Raw genomic sequence first — 23,029 nt, forward strand, 5'->3', positions numbered from 1 at the left:
TGGCTTCGCCATTTGCTTTCCTTAATTGGGAAAAAAAATACCTGCTCTGCCAGAGTTATAATAACTCTGCTACCCTCACGTTCTGTGACACATTAGCAGGGCCACAGCACAGTTATTAAACTTAGATTATTCATTCACTAGAGGCAGTGGGGCCTTTCGTTTTCAAAAAAGGGAAAAAATTATATTTGGCCTGCAGTCTTGCGCCAATTTATTTCCTGCCTGTGAAATCAAATCACTGGTAATACAGCATGCTGAGGGGTAGGGGTAGGCCTAGAGGACGTGGACGCGGCCGAGGACGCGGAGGGCCAAGTCAGGGTGTGGGCACAGGCCGAGCTCCTGATCCAGGTGTGTCGCAGCCGACTGCTGCGCGATTAGGAGAGAGGCACGTTTCTGGCGTCCCCACATTCATCGCCCAATTAATGGGTCCACGCGGGAGACGGTTATTAGAAAATGAGCAGTGTGAGCAGGTCCTGTCCTGGATGGCAGAAAGTGCTTCGAGCAACCTATCGTCAACACGCAGTTCTGCGCCGTCCACTGCTGCAAATCCGAATCCTCTGTCTGCTGCTCCTCCTTCCTCCCAGCCTCCTCACTCCACTACAATGACACCTGCTCAGGAGCGGGAACACTCCCAGGAACTGTTCTCGGGCCCCTGCTTAGATTGGGCAGCAGCGGTTCCTCTCCCACCAGAGGAGTTTATCGTCACTGATGCCCAACCATTCGAAAGTTCCCGGGGTCCGGGGGAAGAGGCTGGGGACTTCCGCCAAGTGTCTCAACAACTTTCTGTGGGTGAGGAGGACGATGACGATCAGACACAGTTGTCTTGCAGTGAGGTAGTAGTAAGGGCAGTAAGTCCGAGGGAGCAGCGCACAGAGGATTCGGAGGAAGAGCAGCAGGACGATGAGGTGACTGACCCCACCTGGTGTGCAACGCTTACTCAGAAGGACAGGTCTTCAGAGGGGGAGTCAAGGGCATCAGCAGGGCAGGTTGCAAGAGGCAGTGTGGTGGCCAGGGGTAGAGGCAGGGCCAGACCGAATAATCCACCAACTGTTTCCCAAAGCGCCCCCTCGCGCCATGCCACCCTGCAGAGGCCGAGGTGCTCTAAGGTCTGGCAGTTTTTCACAGAGACGCCTGACGACCGACGAACAGTGGTGTGCAACCTTTGTCGCGCAAAGCTCAGCCGGGGAGCCAACACCAATAGCCTCACCACCACCACCATGCGCAGACATATGATGGCCAAGCACCCCTCAAGGTGGGACGAAGGCCGTTCAGCGCCTCCGGTTTGCACCCCTGCCTCTCCCCCTCTGCCCCAACCTGCCACTGAGATCCAACCCCCCTCTCAGGACACGGGCACTACCGCCTCATGGCCTGCACCCACACCCTCATCTCCGCTGTCCTCGGCCCCATCCAGCAGTGTAGTTCAGCGCACCGTCCAGCTTCGCTTGCGCAACTGTTGGAGCGCAAGCGCAAGTACGCCGCCACGCACCCGCACGCTCAAACGTTAACCGTCCGCATAGCAAAATTCATCAGCCTTGAGATGCTGCCGTATAGGGTTGTGGAAACTGAGTCCTTCAAAAGTATCATGGAGGCGGCGGCTCCGTGCTACTCAGTTCCCAGTCGCCACTACTTTTCCCGAGGTGCCGTCCCAGCCCTGCACGACCACGTCTCCCGCAACATTGTACGCGCCCTCACCAACGCGGTTACTGCCACGGTCCACTTAACAATGGACACGTGGACAAGTACAGGCGGGCAGGGCCACTACATCTCCCTGACGGCACATTGGGTGAATTTAGTGGAGGCTGGGACAGAGTCAGAGCCTGGGACCGCTCACGTCCTACCCACCCCCAGAATTGCGGGCCCCAGCTCGGTGGTGGTATCTGCGGAGGTGTATGCTTCCTCCACTAAAGCACCCTCCTCCTCCTCCTCTTCCTCTGTCTCGCAATCAAGATGTGTTAGCAGCAGCATGTCGCCAGCAGTCGGTGTCACGCGGTGTGGCAGCACAGCGGTGGGCAAGCGTCAGCAGGCCGTGCTGAAACTACTCAGCTTAGGCGATAAGAGGCACACGGCCCACGAACAGCTGCAGGGTCTGACACAGCAGACCGACCGCTGGCTTGCGCCGCTGAGCCTCCAACCGGGCATGGTCGTGTGTGACAACGGCCGTAACCTGGTGGCGGCTCTGCAGCTCGGCAGCCTCACGCACGTGCCATGCCTGGCCCACGTCTTTAATTTGGTGGTTCAGCGGTTTCTGAAAAGCTACCCACGCTTGTCAGTCCTGCTCGTAAAGGCGCGTCGGCTCTGCGCACATTTCCGCAAGTCCCACACGGACGCTGCCACCCTGCGCACCCTGCAACATCACTTTAAGCTGCCAGTGCACCGACTGCTGTGCGACGTGCCCACACGGTGGAACTCTACGCTCCACATGTTGGCCAGGCTCTATGAACAGCGTAGAGCTATAGTCGAATACCAACTCCAACATGGACGGCGCAGTGGGAGTCAGCCTCCTCAATTCCTTTCAGAAGAGTGGGCCTGGTTGGCAGACATCTGCCATGTCCTTGGTAATTTTGAGGAGTCTACCCAGGTGGTGAGCGGCGATGCTACAATCATTAGCGTCACCATTCCTCTGCTATGCATCTTGAGAAATTCCCTGCAAACCATAAAGGCAGCTGCTTTGCGCTCGGAAACGGGGGCGGTGGAAGACAGTATGCCGCTGGATAGTCAGGGCACCCTCCTGTCTATTTCTCAGCGCGTACAGGAGGAGGAGGAGGAGCATGAGGAGGATGAGGAGGAGGGGGAAGAGACAGCTTGGCCCGCTGCTGACGGTACACCGGCTGATTGCCTGTCATCCTTTCAGCGTGTATGGCCTGAGGAGGAGGAGGAGGAGGAGGAGGATCCTGGCAGTGATCTTCGTAGTGAAGACAGCCATGTGTTGCGTACAGGTACCCTGGCACACATGGCTGACTTCATGTTAGGATGCCTTTCTCATGACCCTCGCGTTGCACGCATTCTGGCCACGACGGATTACTGGGTGTACACACTGCTCGACCCACGCTATAAGGAGAACCTGCCCACTCTCATTCCCGAAGAGGAAAGGGGTTCGAGAGTGTTGCTATACCACAGGACCCTTGCAGACAAGCTGATGGTAAAATTCCCAGCCGACAGCGCTAGTGGCAGAAGGCGCAGTACCGAGGGCAAGGTAGCAGGGGAGGTGCGGAGATCGAGCAGCATGTACATCCCAGGCAGTGCAACAGTCTTTAAGGGCCTAGCCAGCTTTATGGCTCCCCACCAAGACTGTGTCACCGCTCCCCAGTCAAGGCTGAGTCGGCGGGAGCACTGTAAAAGGATGGTGAGGGAGTACGTAGCCGATCGCACGACCATCCTCGGTGACGCCTCTGCCGCCTACAACTACTGGGTGTCGAAGCTGGACACGTGGCCTGAACTAGCGCTGTATGCCCTGGAGGTGCTTGCTTGTCCTGCGGCTAGCGTCTTGTCGGAGAGGGTGTTTAGTGCGGCTGGGGGAATCATCACAGATAAGCATAGCCGCTTGTCAACCGACAGTGCCGACAGGCTAACACTCATCAAGATGAACAAAGGCTGGATTTCCCCAGACTTCTGTTCTCCACCAGCGGACAGCAGCGATACGTAAGCAATACGTAGGCTGCACCTGCGGATGGAAGCTACGTTCTCTCTCACCATCCAAAACGGGGACATTTCTGCTTCATCAATCTGTGTCTAATATTCCTCCTCCTCCTGAAACCTCACGTAATCACGCTAAACGGGCAATTTTTCTTAGGGCCACAAGGCTCACTCAAATAATTTTTCTGAACAATTTTTATAAGTTTCAATGCGCTTAAAAGCGTTGGAACTTTAACTTGAACCAATTTTTCGTTACACTGGGCTGCCTCCAGGCCTAGTTACCACTTAAGCCACATTAACCAAAGCGATTCACCTGCCATCTTGGTTGGGCATGGCCAATTTTTACTGAGGTACATTAGTACTGTTGGTACACCAATTTTTTGGGGCCCTCACCTACAGTGTAATCATAGCAATTTGTATGTTCTTCGCCTGCACTCATGGTACAGAAAGGTGTGTGGGGTTGGCCTACACTTTAGCTACATAAATGTAACTTGGGCCTTGGCTATACTAAGGCTACTGAAATGGAACTAAGACTGCGCTCCCACTATACTGCTGCTTCAGAATTGTTACTGGGGCCTGTCTTGAGTGCTACTATTGCTGACATGGAACGAAGACTGCGCTCCCGCTATACTGCTGCTTCAGAATTGTTACTGGGGCCTGTCTTGAGTGCTACTATTGCTGACATGGAACGAAGACTGCGCTCCCGCTATACTGCTGCTTCGGAATTGTTACTGGGGCCTGTCTTGAGTGCTAGTATTGCTGACATGGAACGAAGACTGCGCTCCCGCTATACTGCTGCTTCGGAATTGTTACTGGGGCCTGTCTTGAGTGCTACTATTGCTGACATGGAACGAAGACTGCGCTCCCGCTATACTGCTGCTTCGGAATTGTTACTGAGGCCTGTCTTGAGTGCTACTATTGCTGACATGGAAGGAAGACTGCGCTCCCGCTATACTGCTGCTTCGGAATTGTTACTGGGGCCTGTCTTGAGTGCTACTATTGCTGACATGGAACGAAGACTGCGCTCCCGCTATACTGCTGCTTCGGAATTGTTACTGGGGCCTGTCTTGAGTGCTACTATTGCTGACATGGAACGAAGACTGCGCTCCTCCTATAATGCTGCTAGTGATATGTTAGTGGGGCCTGTCCTAATGCTACGGCTGAAATGTTACGAATTCTGGGCTCTGCCTATACCGCTGCTAATGGTATGTCTCTGGGGTGTGGAAACAGAGGCTTCCCAAAGACATGATGGCGGCGAGGCCATTTCCCACCAACGCGGTTACTGTTAAGGTGCATATAACCACGGACACGTGGAGAGGACACGTAGTGCCTCAAAAACATCCCCCTCCTCCTCCAACAGGGAAAACATTCTTGGCAAATGCCTTTGCATTGGTTCGTCTGGTGGCAGTCCAAGAATTTCACCTTTACCGACACAACAAGAGAGCCCCCACACCATCCCCCCGCCACGGCCCACTTAATCCTGGCCGCATTCCGAAAACCAACAAAATACAACCGTGCTACTAGGTCCGCAGTCACCACCACATTACCACCAACGCGGTTACTGTTAAGGTGCATTTAACCACGGACACGTGGAGAGGACACATAGTGCCTCAAAAACATCCCCCTCCTCCTCCAACAGGGAAAACATTCTTGGCAAATGCTTTTGCATTGGTTCGTCTGGTGGCAGTCCAAGAATTTCACCTTTACCGACACAACAAGAGAGCCCCCACACCATCCCCCCGCCACGGCCCACTTAATCCTGGCCGCATTCCGAAAACCAACAAAATACAACCGTGCTACTAGGTCCACAGTCACCACCACATTACCACCAACGCGGTTACTGTTAAGGTGCATATAACCACGGACACGTGGAGAGGACACGTAGTGCCTCAAAAACATCCCCCTCCTCCTCCAACAGGGAAAACATTCTTGGCAAATGCCTTTGCATTGGTTCGTCTGGTGGCAGTCCAAGAATTTCACCTTTACCGACACAACAAGAGAGCCCCCACACCATCCCCCCGCCACGGCCCACTTAATCCTGGCCGCATTCCGAAAACCAACAAAATACAACCGTGCTACTAGGTCCGCAGTCACCACCACATTACCACCAACGCGGTTACTGTTAAGGTACATATTACCAGTCTGACTGGGGCATGCAGACACCTTGACAGAATGAATAGTGTGTGGCACATAGGTTCCCCATTGCTATGCCCACGTGTGCAGCTCCTGATGGCGGTGGCACAGGATTATATTTCTCATTGCTTCTGTACAGCATTGTGGGCTATCGCCCCGCCCCTTTTAAAGAGGGTCGCTGCCTAGCCGTGCCAACCCTCTGCAGTGTGTGCCTGCGGTTCCTCCTCATGGCAGACGCACTTCTAAATAGACATGAGGGTGGTGTGGCATGAGGGCAGCTGAAGGCTGCGCAGGGAGACTTTGGTGTGCGCTGTGGGGGGGAGGGGGGGCGGTTGGTCAGCATGTAACCCAGGAGAAGTGGCAGCGGAGTGTCATCCAGGCAGTGATTGTGCTTTGTTGTAGCTAGTGTGGTGCTTAGCAAAGGTATGCCATGCTAATGAGGGCTTTTCAGAAGTAAAAGTTGTTGGGAGGGGGGGGGCCCACTCTTGCCGGTATTGTGGCTTAATAGTGGGACCTATGAACTTGAGATGCAGCCCAACATGTAGCCCCTCGCCTGCCCTATCCGTTTCTGTGTCATTCCCATCACTTTCTTGAATTGCCCAGATTTTCACACATGAAAACCTTAGCGAGCATCGGCGAAATACAAAAATGCTCTGGTCGCCCATTGACTTCAATGGGGTTCGTTATTCGAAACGAACCCTCAAACATCGCGGGAAGTTCGTTTCGAATAACGAACACCCGAACATTTTGGTGTTCGCTCATCTCTACTAAAGACCCTTTCACACAGGCCGTCAAGTCTTTCAGATTCCCACATCTAGCGAGAATCTGCATCCTTATCGTTTGCTCTAAATGCACGCACAGACTGAAACGAGAATTCATTTTCTTATCATTCAGATCATGCGTACAACGATACAATCCCTGCCCTGCTCTGCCTCTATTCACTGAGTGAGGGTTGTCCCTGTGTAAAATGCACAGGAATTATCATTATTGGGATGACCTGTTGAGTATCTGAACCCGACAGGTCATCCCATGTAACAGGGCCCTAAGTTGCAGCTTGCCTAGGAGACTACCTCACTCCTAAGAGTGGGCATATTTAACTGAGAAGATATCAAACTTTGAAAAAAGACTGGAAATGTTGTGCAACCTTATCAAACATGATTGTTCCCAGCAAGCCAACCTAAGTAAACTTGTAGATATGATACCTTTTACTGGCTAACAAAAATACAAAAGGTAATAGCGAGCTTTTGAACCTCTCAGGATTCCTCCTTAGGCATAATGAAATAGATTCGAAGAGGTATATATATATATATATATATATATGACAATGCACAGACATGGGTGTGATTAATTTGCACTTAAAAGAGTACCACAACACGATGAGTAAAGGAATAAATAAATACTTAAATAGTCCACTGATAAATATGTGAAGATTTTATGGTCCCTGAATTAGTGTTATGGGGTCGACAGGCCAGCAGTGTTGTCTGTGCTATAAATTTCTCATACTTCCCAGTCACCCATGAATCCTCTTGAAGAATTGAACCCTCTGTTAAAAGTGTCAAAAGTTGTTATAAATTTGTACTCCCAAATTCTTCTATGGGTTTGTGATTTGAATATGCTGCCTTTCATGTGTTCTATGTTGTGTCTGTGATTAGAAAAGTGCTTGGCCACAGGTAATTCTGTCTTTTAACTCTTTAATCGTGTGCCGATGAGACCTCATCTTCACTTTCAGTTTTTGTCCCATTTCTCCAACATAAAGTGCCTCAACAAGACATTTACTGCACAGGATTAGGTACACAACATCAGACATGGAACATGTGAATGTCCCTGGGATCTTATAGTTTTGCTGTGTGTTGGTGATTTGTATCCTGTCCGCAGTCAGTATATGTGAGCAGGTCTTACAGCTCCTTACATTACAGGGATAAGTTCCTTTTTGTGTGTTGGAGGGCAATGCACTCCTGATTATAATGTTCCTCAAATTTGGGGGTTGCCTGTAACACAGATGGGGAGGGTCCGGGAATATGGTTTTCAGGCGGTCCTCCTTGTGTAGGGTATGATGGAGTTTCTTTGCAGTTTTCCTTAGTAGCTCTAGCTGTGAATTGTAGGTCACTACTAGAGATACACAACCGTTTCCTTCCTTCTTTGTGTATTGGAGTAGATGATTTCTAGGTATCGAGGTGGCTCTGGTGACTTGGTCATTTTAATCGGTGGTATCACATGATGGATAAGTATGCATTTTGTTGATGGACTTTTCTTAGGAAATTAACTTTGTAGAGAAGGTACTTGGGGAATATTCTGAGTGACTGATAAAGAATGAAATCTGTGAAGCAAAATAAAAACGACTCGTGAAAATACCTAACACATGATAGATCTAAACTGTGAGCCAATCTTTTCATATACAAAAACACATTCTGAATTGCTGATGGAATCTTAAGGGAGCTGAATTCTTCCCTGCATAATAAAAACCTGGATGCCTAGGTTTGAAGAGTTTTTCCTCTGAGTTTAGTTTCACCAACTGGTATAGAGAGCACTGTACACAAAATTAACATTCACTCCTCATCATGGCTCTGCTAATCATAAGCTGTTAGTGTATGTCTATAGCTGGCTGATAGACAGGGGACATGCATTTGTTTCACTTAATTGTAGGTTTCGGATGGATGAGCCGATCTAAAATGAGTTTCACCTGAATGTGTGGAGCTGGTCGTGCAGAGCAAACTATAATCAGGGCAATATTTTTGCTATCACACAGGATAAATTGCGTATGGAAACCAGGCAGCTACTGCTTCAGAGTTCACATTACCTTGCCGCCACATCTACAAGATGTTTTTGTAAGCCTCGGTCAGCTAGAAGTTAATAGTAACATACAGAATGTTTATTCTCAGGGAATTATGCAGCAACATGTAGCCATTAAATTGTAATGTGGCTATGTGACTCACGGATTTTGGCAATGTAAGGCGAGCAGAGTGGCTTGAAAAATCTATAATGCTTGGACAGATTAGTGGCAAAAGAAGGCCTGGCCGCCAAAGAACATGATGGCTGATGCTGTCAGAGAGGATACTGGCATGGATATCACACAACTGAAAGAAGCAGTGCAAAACCGAAAAACATGGAGGGAGCTTGGCTTTAGGGTCGCCGAGGGTCGTGAATGACTAAACAGCTAACAACAGCCTATGTGACTGTTACAGGACTGTGATTACTATTGAGATAAGTTAGACGTATGCATTTTGCAGAAGAATTTGCGTAGGGATAGCAACCAATTTGTGATATATATTTGTGCTTTTGTTTTTATTGCTTCTTAGGCTTAATCTATATATTGTACCATAGTAATCCTGGAGGAGGGCATGCTGGTGATGCATTTTGAGGACACAGTTGCAAATTTAGAGAATCTTTAATCTTAAAGCATATGCATGTATTAATTGGGTGGTCCATAAGTAGTTATTGCTTATATTTTCTCTTGCATACTGTTTAAAGTGATTGTCAACATTTTAACACCACATAGTTTTTAAGTTAAACATGCATTCAGTGCTAGGCAGTCGACAGACCTCAGAGCTCACCAAACCTCCATGGCTTCTTCCAACAGCTGATCAATGAAGGTGCCAGGAGTCAGCCTTACATAGTATGGACAACTTTTGTTCCTAATCATAGCAAATACATGCATAAATGGGCATGAAGAATATGAACGAACCAATCACTGACAAATTTCCCAATTACAGCATTTGTTGTTATAAGCAAAATAAGAAACTATGATATATACATTTTGAACAGTACTGTGAAAAAGTTTTAGTTTTGGAAAAAATGCTGCAAAGCAAGAATGCTTTCAAAAATTTAAGTGTTAATAGTTTATTTTTGTCAATTAGAAAAATGCAAAGTGACTGAACAAAAGAAGAATCCAAATCAAATTAATATTTGTTGTGACCATTCTTTGTCTTCAAAACAGCATCAGTTCTTCTAGGTACACTTATACACAGTTTAGAAGGAACTTGGAAGGGAGGTTGTTCCATACATCTTGGAGAACTAATCACAGATCTTCACTTGCTCAAACCGCTCAGTATTTTCATGTTCTCTCAGACAGACTTGATGATGTTGAGATCAGGGCCCTGTGGGGGACATATCATCACTTCCAGCACTCCTTGTTCTTTTTTTTATGCTGACAATAGCTGTTAATGACATTGGCTGTATGTTTAGGGTCATTGTTCTGCTGAAGAATAAATTTAATAATAAACTTTATTTGTATAGCGCCAGCATATTCCGCAGCACTTACATAGACAGGGGAATACAGAAAGACAAAAGTACAAAAATTACAGAACCACGGTTACATAGTAATCAGTTCATGGAAACAGTAGGGGTGAGGGTTCTGCTCCAATGAGCTTACATACTACAAGTAATGGGGTAATACAGAAGGTAAAGGGCTGGAGATGTGAACTATATGGCGAGGTGGAGAGTGAGAGATGCTATACACAGGCAATGGTTAGACATTCAGCCATGTGACGGCAGAATCGTTAGCAGGAATTGCAGTCAATAGGTCAGGGAGCATGTTATCAGGCGGCATACAGAGGAGTTTTTTTAAGGAATGCGGTTTGTCTCCCTGAAGAGCGTTTTTAGAGCACGCCTGAAGTTCTGCGAGTCCTGGATTGCCTGGGTAGTCTTTGGTAGAGTGTTCCAGAAGACCGGTGCTGCTCTGGAGAAGTCTTGGAGGCGGGAGTGAGAAGTTCGAATTAGAGAGGTGTGCAGTCTAGTTTGGTTAGTAGAGCGGAGAGCCCGGGCTGGGTGATGGATTGAGATGAGGGAGGGAATATAGGGGGGCGCTGCACTGTGGAGGGCTTTGTGGATGAAGGTAGTGAGTTTAAATTGAATTCTGTATTTAATGGGCAGCCAGGGCAGTGACTGGCACAGGGCAGAGGCATCTGAATAGCAGCTGGACAGGAAGATGAACCAAATTTGGAGCCAATCAGACGCCTCCATGATATTATTGCATAATGAATAAATATCTGCCTGTATGCTCAGTATTGAGGACACCACTGATCCTGATCAAATCCCCAACTCCATGTTCTCAAATGTAGCCCCAAACTACATCTGCACATTTCCACTGTTGCCTACAGGCACCAATTATCGTACCGCTCTCTAGCCCTTCAGTGAACAAACTACCTTCTGCTATAGCCAAATATTTCAAGTTTTGACTCATCAGTCCAAAGTACATGCTGCCATTTTTCTGCACCCAAATTTCTATGTTTCTGTACATAGTTGAGTTACTTGGTCTTGTTTCTATGTCAATGAAATAGCTTTTTGGCCACAATTCTTCCATGAAGACCACTTCTGGATAGACTTCTTTGAACATTATATGTATGTACCTGGGTCTCACTGGTATTTACCAACTTTGAACTGATGGCACTAGTGGACATGCTCCGATTTTTCAGAGAAATAAGCATCATGTGTCTTTCATCTGCTGCACTGTTTCCTTGGTGAACCACTGCATCTATGGTCCTATATGTTGCCTATATGCAATTGCGCTATTTTGGGGGAAGTTTTGTTTTAACCTTCTATGGATCAGTACAATTATGATGATATTAAATTTATATACCTTTTATGTTTTATGTTGTACTACTTTATGTAAATTTTTAATAAATATGCTTGGATGTTCAGGGTTTTTATGGAGAGGGATCAGGAGAGGATCCCACACCATACAATGCGGGTGGTAGTTGTTTCTTAAAGCTGACACCTGCCAGCAACAGCTGCGATCAGCATTCATGGTGATAGCAGCTGTTAACCCTTTAAATACCACTGTCAATTCTGATGCAAGCACATAGCAAGTACGCAATGACATGTGTACTTGCTGCATGCTGACAATCCCCATACACTATTTTGGCATGTATGCTTGCATATTACACACCAAAATATTGCATGATGCATTTTTTTGTGTGCGTATTTCTTGCGCTGTGTGTGAGAGGCACAGTTGAAGTCTATGGGAGTTTGGTAGTGCACAGTTTTTGCATGCATAATATGTAGAGATGAGCGAGCGTACTCGCTAAGGCAAATTACTAGAGTGAGTATTGCCTTTTGCGAGTACCTGCCCGCTCGTCTCAAAAGATTCGGGTGCCGGCGGGGGCGACGGGGAGTGGCAGGGGAGAGCAGGGAGAAACGGGGGGGGGGGTCTCTCTCCCCCCTGCTCCCCCTTGCTCACTCCCGCAACTCACCGCTCACCCCCGCCGGCATCTGAATCTTTTGAGACGAGCGGGCAGGTACTCGCAAAAGGCAATACTCACTCTAGTAATTTGCCTTAGCAAGTACGCTCGCTCATCTCTAATATTATGCAGTAAGCATCCGCTTGTGTGTGATGATTGAGTTCAGTGTATAGACACTATGTTGTAAGATCCTCAGTCTCCCCATGTAGCGGCTGCAGGCAGACAGAATCCTTATCGTTTAACTGTTGGCTGATCTAGTTCCAATCATTTTAAAGATATAATAATAAATTACCCAGAATTTTGGTCCAAATAAGACAAAAAAGTGTGTTCCATCATTTATCTTATCTAGACAATGCAAATGGCTTGCTTTCCGTAATCAATACTAACAATAAAGCTAATAGATCTTACAGTGACAGGTCCTACAGCGGTAATGAAGGAATCTGACATTTCGCAATATGAGAATTAATTTCTGCATCTGACAATATGCCTGTATTTATTTCTTTTCCAGTCAAAATACCTACGAGAAGGACATATATTGATCCAGACACATGTGAAGATCCCATGCAAGCTGTCCACTTGTTTGCAAAAGAATTAGATAATTCCAGCATAAAAATTGAAAGGATACTTGGCACAGGTATGTATAGTGTGTCACTGTCAGCGTTATAACCTGTTACTCTGTATTCATTGTTCAGAGCCCTCATGAACATTAATATGTGGAACATGGAAGTAAAATAAAAATGTTATGAGCAGTGTCTTACAGCAGATTCTTAATAGAGATGAGCAAGCATACTCGCTAAGGGCAATTGCTCGATTGAGCATTGTCCTTAGCGAGTACCTGCCCGCTCGGAAGAAAAGATTCGGCTGCCGGCAGTGGGCAGGGAGCTGCGGGGGAGGAACGGAGGGCAGATCTCTCTCTCCCTAAAATTAAAATCAATGAGTTCTATTCTCCACATTTTGCACACAGGATTTTTCGGTGCCCAAAAACAAGCTAAAATACGCCCATCTGAAGGAACCCTTATTTACATTTCTCCCAGGACATTATTCACAAGTGAGATCACAAGTGTTATTTGCTGTATGGCTAGGCACTGAGGTACATTGCTGCCTATGTGTTTTGCTGTCTACTGTTGAATTCCTAGAAGAGGGAACTCCCAATTTAAGAATGTTTGTTCTATAACTAGCAGTACAACGAAGCCTGTAAAGTACTTTTATTTCTTTCTAATGTGTCCACATTTTTATTTGTGCTAACACAATGAAAAGGGCTTTTATGTTTAATAATTTTTATTGGAAAATACATCTCACAGCATTAATTATAAGCAAACATTAATCAACACCATTTTGTAATCCATTTTTGACATCATAACTAACTTAAAGGGGTTGTCCCGCGGCAGCAAGTGGGTCTATACACTTCTGTATGGCCATATTAATGCACTTTGTAATGTACATTGTGCATTAATTATGAGCCATACAGAAGTTATCAAAAGTTTTTCACTTACCTGTTCCGTTGCTGGCGTCCTCGTCTCCATGGTGTCCGTCTAATTTTCAGCATCTAATGGCCAAATTAGACGCGCTTGCGCAGTCCGGGTCTTCTCCTTTTCTCAATGGGGCTCCGTGTAGCTCCGCCCCGTCACGTGCTGATTCCAGCCAATCAGGAGGCTGGAATCGGCAATCGACCGCACAGAAGCCCTGCCCTCCACTGAGGGAGAAGATCCCGGCGGTCATCTTCAGCAGGTAAGTAAGAAGTCACCGGAGCGCGGGGATTCAAATAAGCGCTGTGCGGTGTTCTTTTTTAACCCCTGCATCGGGGTTGTCTCGCGCCGAACGGGGGGGGGGGGAGTTTAAAAAAAAAACAACCGTTTCGGCGCGGGACAACCCCTTTAACATAGATTTAACAAAAGGGCTTGGGTTCTCGAATTGGAAGAAGGGTGGGGAGGAAGGAGGGGAAGGGTTCAAAGTAGTGATTCCAAGTTATTACCTAATGCAAAGCATTAACATTTCTGCATGTTTTCTTCAAATATTGTGCTTTGCGATATTTCCATAATTTAATGTTGTGGAGGTATTACATGTATTTACATATCTTTGCCATGTTTGCCAAGTTAAATTATATGCTGAGGGTTTATTATTCCTAAGGTCAAACATTTTTTCATATTGCCAATGCTCTGAAATTAGTTCTTTAATCTTCTGAGTAGTTGGTGGTTCTAGAGTTTTCCAAGATCTAGCTATGGAAAGCTTCACTGAAAGGAGAACATGTGCTACAACCTTCCTGATTTCCCTAGGAATGTTTTCTATTCTTGATAAAAGTAGGCCTAGTTGTGGATTCGGTTCAACTCTTATTCCCGTAAATCCAGTTATCAACTTGAATATTAAGTATCATAGTTTCAAAACTAGTGGGCACCACCAAAAGATGTGCAGAAGGGATCCTCGTTTCCCACATGCTCTCCAGCATAGACTAGAAGATCCTGAAAAATAGTTGGCTAGCCTAGTAGGTGGATAATACCCCCTATTGATTACTTTGTAATGTATCTCCATCGAGTTGGCGCATGATGAGCTTTTTTGCGCCCAGTTCAGAGCCTTAATCCACTGTATGGACAAGTATTTGCTATTTATATCCCTTTCCAAATTGAGGATATGTGCTCTTTTGTACTCCCTTCTAGAGATTAGCGAGCACCAAAATGCTCGAGTGCTCGTTACTCGAGTCGAACTTTCAGTGATGCTCGAGAGGTCGTTCCGAGTAACGAACCCCATTGAAGTCAATGGGCGACTCGAGCATTTTTGTATATCGCCGATGCTCGCTAAGGTTTTAATTTGTGAAACCCTGGGAAATTCAAGAAAGTGATGGGAACGACACAGAAACGGATAGAGCAGGCGAGGGGCTACATGCAGGGCTGCATCTCAAGTTCCCAGGTCCCACTATTAAGCCACAATAGTGGCAAGAGTGAGACCCCCCTGCACTGTCAGTGTAATACAGCCGATTAAACGAGCACTGACCATTGAATTCATTGGAGCCGGCAATACAGCTGGCTCCATAGAAAGCAATGGGCTGCCGGCGATCGCGGGATGAATTGTCGGGAAGGGCTTAAATATATAAGCCCTTCCCTGCAATTCATCCAGAAATGTGTAAAAATAAAAAAAATATATACTCACCTTGTCCCGAGTATATATGTAAGCCCATTGAATTCAATGGAGCCGGCAATACAGCCGACTCCATTGAAAGCAATGGGCTGCCGGCGATCGCAGGATGAATTGTCGAGAAGGGCTTAAATATATAAGCCCTTCCCTGCAATTCATCCAGAAATGTGTAAAAAAAAAAATATATATATATATATATACTCACCTTGTCCTGGCAGACGGAGTTCAGCGTGGCCGGCCTGCAGTGGGTGTGAAGGGGGTGTGAGTCAGATCTGCCCCTGATTGGCTCAGCGCTGAGCCAATCAGGGGCAGGTCTGACTCACAACCCCTTCACATCCACTGCAGGCCGGCCGCGCTGAACTCCGTCTGCCGGGACAAAGTGAGTATATATATTTTTTTATTTTTACACATTTCTGGATGAATTGCAGGGAAGGGCTTATATATTTAAGCCCTTCCCGACAATTCATCCCGCGATCGCCGGCAGCTCATTGCTTCCTATGGAGCCGGCTGTATTGCCGGCTCCAATTAATTCAATGGTCAGTGCTCGTTTAATCGAGACAAGTACCGCGTGGTGCTCGTCTCGAGTAACGAGCATCTCGAGCACCCTAATACTCGAACGAGCATCAAGCTCGGACGAGTATGCTCACTCATCTCTACTCCCTTCCCCTTCCTCTTTTCTCCATTAAAAATATCATAGAAGAATCTCATTGTACCCTTGCTGTGGGGTGATTTAAACATATGTTCATAAAGATACTCAGGTATGGTGGGGGTTAGTTCTGGGTGATTGCGTAAGAAGTTCTTAAATTAAGTATACTTGAATCTATCTAAGTGGGATAAGTTAAATTATGCGGCTATAGTTTTGCAGGGCTTAAAAGATTTGTTTTCTAAGACATCCTCAATTAGTTCTATTCCGCTAATTGTACACTTCTCAGAAGAAAAGTTAGGAATCAAAAGGTCGAGGACACCTATAGACAAAGGTACTTGGCATCTAGATGTATGAGATTTAGTCATTTGGATGAGAGATATCCCAGTCTCTAGTGAGGCTCTGATGGTCCGGCATTTAGGCCATTGTATATCCGGCTTTATGGAGGCTGCTATTAACATTGTACAAAGGGAGGGTTTATTTACTATTTGTTTTTCGATAGTGGTCCAGCTTTTTAAGTGGTGGTTGATGACACCAGTTCCTGAGTTGGTGAGTTAAATTTGTTTTGTAAGCTATAATATTAGGCACCCCCATGTCTCCACTGCTCCTTGAAGCATATAAGATAGAGGCTGCTACCCCAGGTCTTTTTGTGTTCCAGATAAAATGTAGTACTTGTTTTTGTAAATCTTTTAAATGCTTTGTGGGGAAGATGGTTGTCATTGTACGGAAGTTGTATATATGACAATTCTATCCAACCATGAAGTTTCTACTCTGTTAAAATTTTCCAGGTCTTTTTTTTATTGTAATGTTTTCCCCCCACTATATGGGAGTTGTATATATTTAATCCTAAAAGCTGTGATTTGTGGGAGTTTATCTTATAATATGACACTCGGCTGAAGTCTTCTATTACATTAGATGTTGTGTGCAGTGATTCTAGTGGCACTACGTCATCCGCAAAGAGTCCTATTTTATGTTGGCGAAAGGGCAGTGGGATACCTGCTATGTTGGGATTTGTTCAGATGCTCTCCGCAAAGGGTCCCATAACCAGTACAAATAATAATGGAGAGAGAGGGCACCCTAGGTGAGTACCATTTGTAATTCCAAATGCACTAGACAAGACTCCATTTACCAATGCCATGGCTGAAAGTGAGGCATACAATGCTTGTATGGCCTTTAAGATGTCCCCCTGAAACCAAAATTTCTGCAGTACTGCGAAGGCAAAGCCCCAATGGATTCTGTCAAATGCCTTCTCGGCATCCAGTGTTAAGAGCAAAGAAGGCATTCGAAGATCCTCTCCCCTAAGCATCAGATCCAGGGCTCTCCTTGTTCCATCTGAAGCTTGTCTTCCATGTACAAAGCCCACCTGATCACTATGAACTATTGTAGGTAGCATCTTACATATTTGTTGGGCAAGAATCTTAGCATAAATTTTTGTATCATCATTTAGTAGGGATATAGGCCTAAAATTAGCTGGGGTAGAGGGGTCTTTATCCAGTTTGGGGATGGTTACTATTGCGGCATGTAACATTTCTTTTGGGAGGCTTTCTTTTTCCATATCTGCGATAAATAATTTTGTTAAATGAGGTGTTAGTTCATTCTGGAAAGTTCGATAGTACTCTCCCCAGAAACTGTCTAGTCCTCGTGCTTTGTCTTTTTTTATTCCTGCAATGGTTTTTAATGTTTCTTCTATGCTAATAGGCTAATTTACAAGTTTTAGTTGTTCTTTGCTGAGTGCGGGGAAGTGTATTTTTTTTAAGAAATTGGCTATGCCTCCCTCAGTTGGCTGAGGTGTTGAGGGGTCTTCTTTATGATCGTATAATTTTGCATAAAATTTGTTGAATGTTTCTGCAATATCTTGGGGATTGCTACTTTTGTATTTTGAGTGTGGATCTATTGAATAGTGTATTCTAGCTTTTATGCATCTCTGCTTAACTCTTCACGCCATAGGTTTACTACATTTGTTGTAATCTGTGTAATAGGTTGCTTTGCATACCCTAATTTGTTTGTCATATATATTCATCTATCAAAAGGTCTCTAATATCGTGTCTTGCTTTATGAAGATCCCTGTGCAGCGTGTCTGTGGGATTAGATCTCAGTCCCGACTCTATGCTTCCTATCAATGCAAGCAGAGCATCTAGCTTAAACTGTTGCTTATCTTGTCCTTATACTTTGGTAGTGTCATAAGGAAAGTATTGTTACGCCATATCCTATTGGCATGAAATGTGGGGGAAAGTGTAAGGGTTAGTAGAATGGTGCATGATCTCACCCTGTAGTTGTTCCTATCAGGGCCTTTTTCGCTCTGGGTAACAAAAAGAAATCCAGAAGGAACATATCAATTCTAGAGAATGTTCTATGTCTTGTGGAATACAAGGAATACTCTCTAGAATTTGCGTTGAGATTTCTAAAAGAATCATAAAGTTCCTCTCTGATCAGCCACGGAGATAAGGTGGGAGCAGACATCCTGCCCTCAAAGTTGCTGGTATCTGTTTTCTTATTCTTTTTTCTTTTGTTTTTCTTATTACCTTGTTTAGAAAAGTTATTTGTGAAGAGTTTGGTGCATATACATTAATAATCGTCATTGCAAATCTGTTAACTTTACAGACGAGGACAAGATATCTGCCCCCCCTCGTCAATCACAGAGTCAATAAGCTGAAAGTCCACCGAATCCTTGACAGCTACAAGCACTCCCGCATTTTTCTTTGCTGAGTTTGCCACAAAAATTTTGGTAAATCTGGCATTTGAGAATTAAGGGCATTCAGATTTTTAAAAATGTGTTTCTTGATTTCAGAGCGCATCTACTTTTTGAGATATTGCCTCCCTCCACATGGCAGATTGCTTATATGGAGAGCTGAGACCTCTCGCACTTATGGATAGGAAAGTCACACTCACGTTAGACCTCCAGGGGGTTTTGCTCTTCTTAGGACGACCCTAAGTGGGTCTTTTGGGCGTCTTGAATGTGATGCATGTGAAGTCATTACTGACTTCACATGCATCACATACAATTATTAGGAGAGACAGAAAAAAGGTTAGGGTGTAAACTAGGAAATGCCAACATGAAAGAAGATAACTGACATCAGCCTTCTGAGTCATTTGGTGTGAACCTTTCATCCAGTAAGAGATGTACGTGGGGGGGGGGGGGGGGGGGTAAAGTGCAGCCATAAAGAGTTTTGAAGTTTTGAACTGCAAATTCAAATGCAGGGGTCTTTTGATCCAGGGCTGTGCAATCCCGTTGATGTTGGCAAGCCATATCCAGGATAATTATTACAGGCTCTAACTCCACCTTCTATGCCATTCTTGATTTATACAGTTCGGCTCTCTTGACTCCGGTTCAGCGCATTGCTACTTTTTGAGTAGTTTCTGTCCTTCCTCTGGTGTGTGGAGTATATATGGAGCACAATGAAGAGGACTTTTGACTAAATTGACTTCTAAGAGTTTCTGTCATACCTTAAGAACAATTTATCATCTTCATTTTGAGATCCACGTCTTTTCAAGTTGTGCAAGAAACTTTTTAAGTTTGCCAGTAAGCCTCTGAGCATGCCACTAGCTTAAAAAGAATGCTAGCCAAAGAATCAAACAATTTTTCAAACATGGTTGTACCAGCACTATTTTAGTTGAGATGTCTCTTATCTGTCACTTCAGAAGCTTTACAACCTACATTGACCAAAAGGTCTACAAAACATGTATGAAGGAAACCGTGCCTGGATAAATACTTTTGTCACAAAAAAAAAGTCAATTCTCTAGGTGTGCCACTCTGGAGCTGAATACATAACTCCTCTTGAAGTGGGTGATTCAGTCCCGGAGCTGTCTGATGCTCAGTAGTGTAGAGAATTGCAGTCTTTTTCTCAGTTTATATTCTCATTTACCTGCAGCAAGGATAGCATTAAATGATGCTGCTGATCTCTCTGCAAGGCATCAGAAGCTAACATCTGTTCTGAGAGGCTTTGCAGAAAAGTGTCTGGAAATATGCTAAGTTACTAAATGATTTATTGATTTTCATCCGCTTTGCTGCTGAAGACTTTAAAGCAAATTAATTCTATTCTTACAACCCTGAAGCTTTAATCACTTGAGCACGCCTTAACTTCAAGCTCGCTTCTTCAGGCTTCTTATTTTTTTCAAGATAAGTTCACCGTAAGGTTATATTTTTTTTTTCTACTTAATGACAAAATAGCAAGATATGAAAATGTTAACTAATTCAAGCCTGTAGGATTGAGAAAACACGGGTACATACCAATTTCATAGTTTAGGCTTTAATAGAATGTAAAAAGCCAGATCCTCTCTAAGAAATGAACTAGAAAAATTGTATTCTTACAAATATAAAAAGGTTGTTCACATTGAGCAATCTGTTGTTATAAAGGTGTCCTGATGAAAGAGGTTGATGGTATGAATGTCGCAGTGGTAAGAGACAGAAACGGAGGCAGTTTGTTTGATCAAAAATAAACCTATACTTAAAGGGGTTGTCCCGAGGCAGCAAGTGGGTCTATACACTTCTGTATGGCCATATTAATGCACTTTGTAATGTACATTGTGCATTAATTATGAGCCATACAGAAGTTATAAAAAGTTTTATACTTACCTGCTCCGTTGCTGGCGTCCTCGTCTCCATGGTGCCGACTAATTTTCGCCCTCCGATGGCCAAATTAGCCGCGCTTGCGCAGTCCGGGTCTTCTTCTTTTCTGAATGGGGCTCCGTGTAGCTCCGTGTAGCTCCGCCCCGTCACGTGCCGATTCCAGCCAATCAGGAGGCTGGAATCGGCAATGGACCGCACAGAAGCCCTGCGGTCCATGAAGACAGAGGATCCCGGCGGCCATCTTCAGCAGGTGAGTATGAAGACGCCGGACCGCCGGGGTTCAGGTAAGCGCTGTGCGGGTGGTTTTTTTTACCCCTGCATCGGGGTTGTCTCGCGCCGAACGGGGGGGGGGGGGGGTTTAAAAAAAAAAAAACCCGTTTCGGCGCGGGACAACCCCTTTAATAGAAACATTATTTACATTATATCACTCCATAGCAGGGTTCAGTATATTTAAATAAAACGAAAAAAAAGTTTGGTATGGTGTTAGCCAGCAGAGCAAACTGTGATTGTTCTCAGCAAGAGAAACCAAGTAATCTTGTGGATATGAAACCTTTTAGTAGCTAACAAAAATACATGATGTTATAGCGAGCTTTCGAACCTCTCCGGGTTGCTATCCCCCCAACTCACTCACCTTATGCCTGAGGAAGAACCCTGAGAGGTTGGAAAGCTCACAATAACATCAAGTATTTTTGTTAGCCATTAAAAGGTATCATATCTACAAGATTACTTGGTTTCTCTTACTGAGAAAAATCACAGTATATTTAAATGTCACATCATAATATTGTGTATTCATATCTTCCTTTTAAAGTGGCAATAACCTAATTTTGCTTACAATATTTGGCTTAGCACATCAATCTGCATAACACCTCTTCAAGTGGCAGCTACAAGTCACATGTATTCGTCAGCCTTCTCAAATATGCCTTGAATTTAGCAGCTCACTATTACATGGTTACGATCCATGAACATACAGGTGGGGCTCTAACTATAGTTTACAGTACCTTCACTCATACTGGAGGTTGTTGGAATTCAATATCCTCTTCTTCTATATTATATGGAAGCTCTATAGCTACTCACACTTAGCACACAACGTACGTACCACATAAAGGAGCTATATGCATCCCTGACAACATTTTGCACACAATACATGCACAGAAGCCTTCTCTAAGATATACGCTTCTCGCGACTTACTGTGGTTTAGTCATTCAGTCCACACTTCATGGAACCAAGCATTAGAAATCAGTTGGTAGTGTGTGGAAGCCTTGTCAGATATTTTGCTAACTGCAACATTATCACTGATCTCTTGTGACTCAAAGCACTAAATGCTACTTACTGTAAGTCTTTATCTACACACCAGGTGCCTTGCTGCACGATCATATATGTAACAAACATGTCGCATTACATCATATGCATAAAACAGTACATCATCCTATCAAATGACTAATCAAGTCTTCCATTAACTATGGTGCCACAGATAACTTGCCAGCATTTACCTAGAATCTAGAGTGTACATTCATGACTGAAGCAGGCGTCCATGCCACTGGATGCAGATCTCTCCGTAGCATGCAGTTATTTGCTGCAGTTCCCATGCTGATGATCCCACTGCACTTTCCATGCATCTTCATCTGCGTAGTGTGGTGCACCCAGGACTACCAAGGCTTAAGCCCCGTCACCTACAAGCACCATAACTTAGTTCATGGTGCTTATAGTTGCCAACAGGTTCTCTTTAAGTAAATACAATGGTGTCCTGCTGCTGCTTTTTCAACTCTTCTGCATATTTGGGGGGGATTTGTCTTTTCCACATTCCCTGTGTGGTATAAATAATATATTAATTATATTATGTGGGTAATTATTTTTATGGCCAAATCTATGTACTTTTCTATATTTTTCTACTTTTGCACAATAAAAACATTTTAATAATTTGTTTTCTACCACTGCATTCCAAGCAAGGTGGGACGGGGTTTAAAAAGAAGGCCTTGCACACTGGTCCCTATAAAATATTGCCACCCTCTATATTGCAAAATGATAATGGTGCACAATGCATGCTGCAATAAATTATGCTTAAAGGGGTTGTCCCACAGAAGCAAGTGCAGTTAAGCACTTCTGTATGGCCATATTAATGCACTTTGTAATATACATTGTGCATTAAATATTGGCCATACAGAAGTTATACACTTCTCTGGTCGCCGCAACAGTCGCACTTGCGCAGAGAAGAATCCTCTTCTGGAGGGTTCGGGCTCACAAGCTGCGTCCTGGCTCCTCCCCCTTCTCAGCATCATCGCATAGCTCCGCCCCCATCACGTGGTGCCAATCAGCCAATGAGGTGGCTGTAATCGGCAGTGAAGCTCAGACTGGAGAAGAACATCCACGGTGCACCATGGGAGAAGACCCGCAGTGCACCATGGGAGAAGACCAGCGGTACACCTTGAGAAATGACGGTGGCCATCTTGGAAGAAGATTTTTATAACTTCATGAAACAGCTTCATGGTGAGTAGAAACGCTCTAAAAAAACGATTTACATGGGTAGTTTGTGATGCTTGCTTAACATGGGGGACTGGGGTGTGAAAATTTTTTCGTTTTGGCCGCGGGACAACCCCTTTAAGGCCAGTCTCAAATGAGCATGTTGTCTGTAATATGGACGAGTGGCTCAGCTTAATCGCTAGTCTACTGAGGTAAACTCAAAGCATTATGGGAATAAGGACACCTGCAGTCGGACCGAAACACTCGTCCCCATTACAGGCACATAAATACGCCCAC

General features: G+C 45.0%; 1 protein-coding gene across 1 annotated transcript in view; it reads left to right on the forward strand.

Moving 5' to 3' along the window:
- Positions 1 to 23,029, forward strand: part of EPHA10 (EPH receptor A10) — a 720,654-nt gene that overhangs the window by 615,786 nt on the left and 81,839 nt on the right. The window contains exon 12 of the mRNA XM_066574828.1: positions 12,448 to 12,573. Coding sequence (XP_066430925.1) covers positions 12,448 to 12,573 — 126 coding nt within the window. The remainder of the gene's footprint in view (positions 1 to 12,447; positions 12,574 to 23,029) is intronic.

This window comes from Eleutherodactylus coqui, chromosome 1 (assembly GCF_035609145.1).
Source record: "Eleutherodactylus coqui strain aEleCoq1 chromosome 1, aEleCoq1.hap1, whole genome shotgun sequence".
In the NCBI taxonomy this organism is placed as follows: Eukaryota; Metazoa; Chordata; class Amphibia; order Anura; family Eleutherodactylidae; genus Eleutherodactylus; species Eleutherodactylus coqui.